Source organism: Cynara cardunculus, assembly GCF_001531365.2.
Source record: "Cynara cardunculus var. scolymus isolate 2C chromosome LG 16, CcrdV1, whole genome shotgun sequence".
In the NCBI taxonomy this organism is placed as follows: Eukaryota; Viridiplantae; Streptophyta; class Magnoliopsida; order Asterales; family Asteraceae; genus Cynara; species Cynara cardunculus.
This window is the reverse complement of record NC_037543.1, coordinates 514045-520291: the sequence shown is the minus strand read 5'-3', so window position 1 is coordinate 520291 and position 6247 is coordinate 514045. Positions and strand designations below refer to the sequence as shown.

Sequence of the window (6247 nt, the reverse complement as noted above, 5' to 3'; positions counted from 1 at the left end):
CAGGGTTTTAGGGCAAGCGAACCTTTGTCGGGTCATATGCTTCGGTTATTTGTTGTCCGGATAAATCTAACCCAAACTGATAACCGACCCGTTTAATCACAATCGTCCATCCAAACTAGGGATGTATAAAAAACCATCGGATTGTTGAACCGAAGCAATCCAACCCGCTAACAACTCAATTAAATTTAATCCATTAAACCTGCCAAATCACCAAACCGTCATTTAAAAAGGTTGAAGTTGGTTAGCCTAACTCAACCCTATTCAACTTACCGCTAATATATATAACTTCATATAACTTCAACAGAATTATATATATAGGGTTGGGTTCATGTGAGACCAAGAGTTTTTTGTGAGACCCGTAAAATCAATTTATGTTCATTAATCAACTTTATAAACTAATGGTCTAAAGTTGCACGGTGGCAATTTTGTGATTATTGAGAAGTCTCGTGACAATTTTTGTGATTATGAATTTCATATTGTAGATCTAATCCAAAGATTGAGAATTGGTCTTACGGATCTCACAAAAAACCTTTGGTCTCACCTGATCCCAAATCTCTCTCTATATATATGGGATATCATATGAAACCCTTCATATTGTTGCAACCCAATATATACCATACAATCATTTAATCAACGGTTGGAGATGAACCAACGGCATTTTTAAAATTAGCTACTCAATAGAAGGATACGCTTGGATTAGAAATATAAAATATGGAGGACATCATATGATTTGGACCCTGGAAGGAAACAGGCGTCTACGAAGTCATTGGGTTAACTTCTCGGGATTGATTCTGATTTCGTCGGTGTAATCACAAATGAGATCATTATCAACGATGCAAATACACTGAAGGCGGTTTCAAAAAGATTCACTATGAAATCAATTGCATATCGAAAAAGAAATGGCGGAAAACATTCAAAATTTCCGACGAAGAGTTTAGGGTTTAGAAATTTCAGATTCATCATATAAGAAATTGTAGTAGTTAGTAACTTCGAAATCTTCTTTCATTTTGAAAGAATACGATAAAAGAATGCAATTTGTGCTGTTTAGTTTTTACATTAACAGGGGATGGAAAACAGCCCTAAATCAGACCTTCGAGATAGCATAAAAACATGAAATTGCTCCTAGTAATGAAATCAAAGTTTGGGAAGTGAATAGATACATGAAATCAACATTCCGTAAAAAAAACCGAAGGCGGGATTTTTTTGGATGATCAAATACGTTATTTGTGAAAGTTCAGTTTGAGTTGAAAAAAGTCATATAAATATAAAGAAAAAATGAAAAGGAACTAACTTAGTGCAAACCGTTTTGTTCATTGAAGATGCGTGTTGGTAGTTCTTATGAAAATATGAATCTGATAAGATATGAAACCGAAAAATTGTAATAGATCTGATATGGAAAAAACAATTCTGATGAATAGTTGTTTCACAATTGTTCATAGACGGAAAATTGTTAATTTGATTAAAATGACATGATCAAGTATACATCTGTTTCATATGAAAATAAGATGCATATGATAAGGTATATGATGTTTCATATGAGAATAAAATGCATATGATCAAGTATATCATCTTGCATATGAAAATAAGCTGCATATGATATATCTGTTTCACAATTGTTCATAAACAGATAATTATTAATTCAAATAAGATGAGATAGACATGATCAAGTATACATATGGTTCATATGAAATTAAGATGCATATGATAAATTTTATTAAGATGCATATGATACATCGGTCGATTGTTTTTGTTCTAAACAGGTTCAAATTTTTTGTAGCTCATTTCTCCACAGAGATGATGTCTTCCCCTTTTCACTGTACAAGAATATGTGGAGGCCAACATGTCTAGAAGCATAGGAGAACGTTCTTTTGCAGATATTATTACCAAGATTCGCTACTGGGTCATTCATAGCATTATTATACTTTCTCCCTATTCATTACGGGTTGGTTATTCGTCAGCACTGGTTTAGCTTAAGATGTGTTTGGTTGAATCTTGTCTCCAGCTTAGTTGGCAGATAATGTAGCCACATCATCTTTAGTAAGTTAACAGGTTAAGCAGACCGTTAAATAAATAAAAAATTTGTTTTACACCCTTAAATAATGATTTTAAAAGTTAGTTTCCTAAAATAGAATCAACTTAAACTTTGTTTCATTTTGATGCAATTTTCCCATAAAACAAATGTCTGTATTTTTGAAATAAATTAAAAAATTAAATTAATTGATTAAATAGATCATCAAAATAAAAAACCCATAAGTAATACCAATGAAGTCACCCTCTTAAACCATCTTCCTCTCCCGGTTCGGGTACCCGATGAGATATCCGATTCCATAGATGGTGTGTACCTAAAATTCGGGTTTGACCCGTATAACGCCTGGATCCCCTCGACGTCATCAATTTTTAGATCCACTTTCTTAATTCTCGGACCCAAACTCGGGTACATGATCGACTCCTTAACCGAAGAATGGGCCAACCCGAGAATATGCCCGATTTCATGAGTCGCAACTGATTCCAAATCAACGGCCAGATTTGATTTACTTGATTTGAAATCAACGGCCCATGTTTCAGCTTTATCAAAGTGGAGCCTACCGTTTTCCGGCGAGAAAGCGTGAGCCAACACACCTAAAACGCCGTCGAACGGCTCTCCGTCGCCGTGATCCCCTTGGTAAAACGCTATCTTTATGTCTGCTTTCCGGTAATCATCCGCCTCCGCGAAGTTCACCGGAATCGTAGACGACCACCGGGAGAAGGACCGCAAGAAAACAGCTCGTATGTCGGAGTAACTAATGTAATCAATCATATGATTGTTCGAAAAAGCGTAAGTTAGCGTCATAGTCTCCGAATTTGCCGGTTTCCTCCACCTCGGCTCGCCGGAAAAAAAGGCATAATGTTTATTCACGTGGATTTTATGTTTCTTCCGGTTGAGACCGTCGGAGACGCCACACCGCGGTAACATGATCTGAGTGACGGTATCGGAATCGAGTTCTCCGGTGATCGGTAAGCCGAGCCTCTCCTGGTAATTTAACACGGCGGTTTCTAGGGTTTCATCGAAGGTGTCTGTAAAGTTGTTAACGTCATCGATGTAACCAAATCGGTGGAAGTAGTTTTTGAGCTCAGATATTCCGGAGAAGTTAGCACCCTTGCCGGCGTCCATGAACTTGGCGAAACTGTGCCACGTGTCATTACCGGAGATGTGTTTGACGGTGGATTCCGGTGGTGATGTCGGAGGAACGATTCTGGCGGGAAAAACACCGTGGAGGAGAGAGAGAAAGAAAAACATGTTGTAACCGAAAAACCTGTTCATGGCTGTTAATTTGGTTTTCTTTAAGATTTGGAGTTTTTATACAAATTCTATGAGTAAATAAAACGCAATACAAATTTTATTGCATGATATACAAGTTATTATTATTTTATATATTTTTAATTAAATATTACAATTTAAAATATTATTTCACATATATTTGTGTTTATGCTGTAAAGTAAAAAAAACATACTTGAAACTTTGTTTTTGGGTTTATACATTGAAACAAAAAATACACATAAAAATATTACAGAAAGTTTCACGATGTGAAATAATTATATTGTAAAAGAAATACATGTAAAATAATATTTTATCATTAATTATATTATCAAAAAATTAAATACATTTAATTAAAGATTATTTCTCTCTCCTAAGTATTTAATTCAAATGTCTACTATTAATGAGAAATAATTAAATATTATTTATCTCTTTTAAATATGGAGTTTTAGAAATTTTCACCCTCTTTCTCTATTTTAGCATACAATATAATATAGCTGTTGGAGCAAAAATATACGATAAATTTCCAAAATCTTTATTTTAGTATATTTGTTGGAGATGCTTTTAGCATACGTTATATCATAGCTGTTGGAGAAAAAATATACTCAAATCTCTATTTTTCTACAATTATTGAAGATGCTTTAATGAAAACTATACAAACTTCCTAATAATCATTGTGGGATTTTAATGCAATTTGAACCTTAAACGCCACGGAAAAATCAAAAATTTGGTTATAAAATTAATTAGAAAACTTTTCTAAATCTAAAACTCATAGTCGGATCCAATGAGACATTTTAATTAAAACCATTCACGCACCATCAGGCTATTTCAATCTCTCAAAACCACAAAAATTAATAAAAAAATATCTAGATTTGAACCTGAGACTTTCCGACACTTTTGACATTTGGATTCTAAGTTCAAACCAATCAGGCATCACCCTTGTGATTGATAAATGTTACTTTGTTTTTAAATATGTTGTTATTTATGGGTGTATACAAATAGTGATGCATAAAGTACAAAAAGTGGGGATAATTTGTATTCTTGTGACAGCCTTAATTACAAAAATGCAACGTGGAAGAAGGGCAAAGATGAATGCAACAAGAAAATGGGAGGATAAAGTTAGGAAGATTCTTTGGTTCAAACGTTCCAATTTTCAAGATTCTAATAAGCTTTCATGGGTCAACCCCTTGGGTGGACTTCTACTTTTTTAAGGGTTAATGGGTTTTATTTGTTTTTTTTTTTAAGATATAGATTTTCATATGTGAAACCATAATTAGATGAACATATTTAACATGTTTTTATAATTTTTGTATACGATAAATGTAACAAATAAATTCAAACATTCTATTTATTTTTGGTGAGGTTTGAATCTCTGACTTCGTAAGAGGCCAAAGACTACGATACCGTTAGGCTAAAAACCATTTGGTTGTTCGACCTACTTTTTGATTCTAAGTTGTTTTAAAGATCTGTTTTGTATGATTTAAAAACAAAACTAGGATATTTTCATTATAAAATAAAATGACAATAATTAAAATTTATGTTTTTAAATTAAAAGAAATTCAAGATTAATGTATATTTGGAATTTTTGTGTAATAAACATCAAAAATTAAAATTTATGATGTATATTTATTTAAGGAAAAATTAAAACACGGGTTTGCAAATATATCGACTAAATTTTATCGGGTGATTTTAATGGTTTATAATTTAAATATCATTCACTAAATTAAATTTTGGTTTATAGGATGTCCTCAATTTCTAAGTATTTCAATAGACCGTTTTATATGACTTAATTTATAGAACCAGAACATAAAACGTCATATCTAAAGACGTTATAATAAGTTTATATGACGTTTTTTGACGTCTTAACAAGTTTTTAAGGACATTTTTAATACAAACCGTCGCATTAGCAACTTTATATGACATTTTTTAGATAATATCCTATAAACTCAATTTTTATAAGACACTTTTTTTATATGACAATTTTTCAAATAACATTCTACAAAATTGTTAATGGGAGGCTTTATATTAAAAGTGTCATAAAAAACATATTAAGACGTCAAAAAACGTTATATAAATTTATTACAACGCCTTTAGATATGACACTTTATTTTTTGGTCCTATAAAAACGTCTATTAGAACGGTTGTAAATTGAAGGCGTACTATAAAATATAAACCCAATTTTATTGTAATGAGTCTTAAAAGATTTGATGCAGCTAAATTCGGTTGTTACTTTGCAGTAAAATTAGTCCTTGAATTTAAGCTTGAAGTAGACCCATTTATTTCTATTACATGTGAATCTACTCTTATTTTCTAGATCATTACTGTATATAAGGGGTCGTTTACCTAAACATTTACTCGGTAAATGCTTAATGGTAAAATATTCAGCTCTATCGCTTACTAGTCGGGTAAGATTTTAGTCTACCAAAACGATATCGTATGTAACGATTTACCCGGTAAGCGCTAATTGTGGTAAGAGTCATCGCCATCACTCACCCGGTAAGACTCTCGGTCTGTGTCTTCACTCTTACCAGGTAAGATTCTTGGTCCTTGTCATATTCATTCGGTAAGGGAATATGACTTAGTAAGCACTTACCCGAGTAAACATTTGGTAAACAACCCCTAAGTATTACTAAATATAGGATGTTTCAATTATAAAAGCACATAATTTTTTTAATGGAAATCTGTATTATTTCCAACTATATGAGTGTGCTCAATATATTGGACATGACATAATATAACATGGATCACTGTTTCATGTTTGGTAGGACCTTTATATGAAACATACATGAATATCGTGGAACAAACCTATCTATACTATATTATAATGCATTTGACTAAAACTCTTAAAAACTCTTAAACTCTTAAAACTCTTAAACCCGTTCATCCCTATCCGATTTCATCCAATAACTGAATCCGTGTAACTAACTGCAGATAAACACAATCAAATACAGG

The 6247-nt window shown here is 32.4% G+C and overlaps 1 protein-coding gene across 1 annotated transcript; it reads right to left on the bottom strand.

Moving 5' to 3' along the window:
- Window positions 1–2233: 2233 nt before the first annotated feature.
- Window positions 2234–3301, bottom strand: LOC112529532 (metalloendoproteinase 1-MMP-like). Its single transcript, XM_025140855.1, has one exon. The coding sequence runs from the start codon at window positions 3299–3301 to the stop codon at window positions 2234–2236; it is 1068 nt and encodes a 355-aa protein (XP_024996623.1).
- Between the last annotated feature and the right edge of the window lie 2946 nt (window positions 3302–6247).

Bases quoted from the DNA above. Each gene is read 5' to 3' on its own strand.
- LOC112529532 (XM_025140855.1), bottom strand. From the start codon at position 3,301: ATGAACAGGTTTTTCGGTTACAACATGTTTTTCTTTCTCTCTCTCCTC.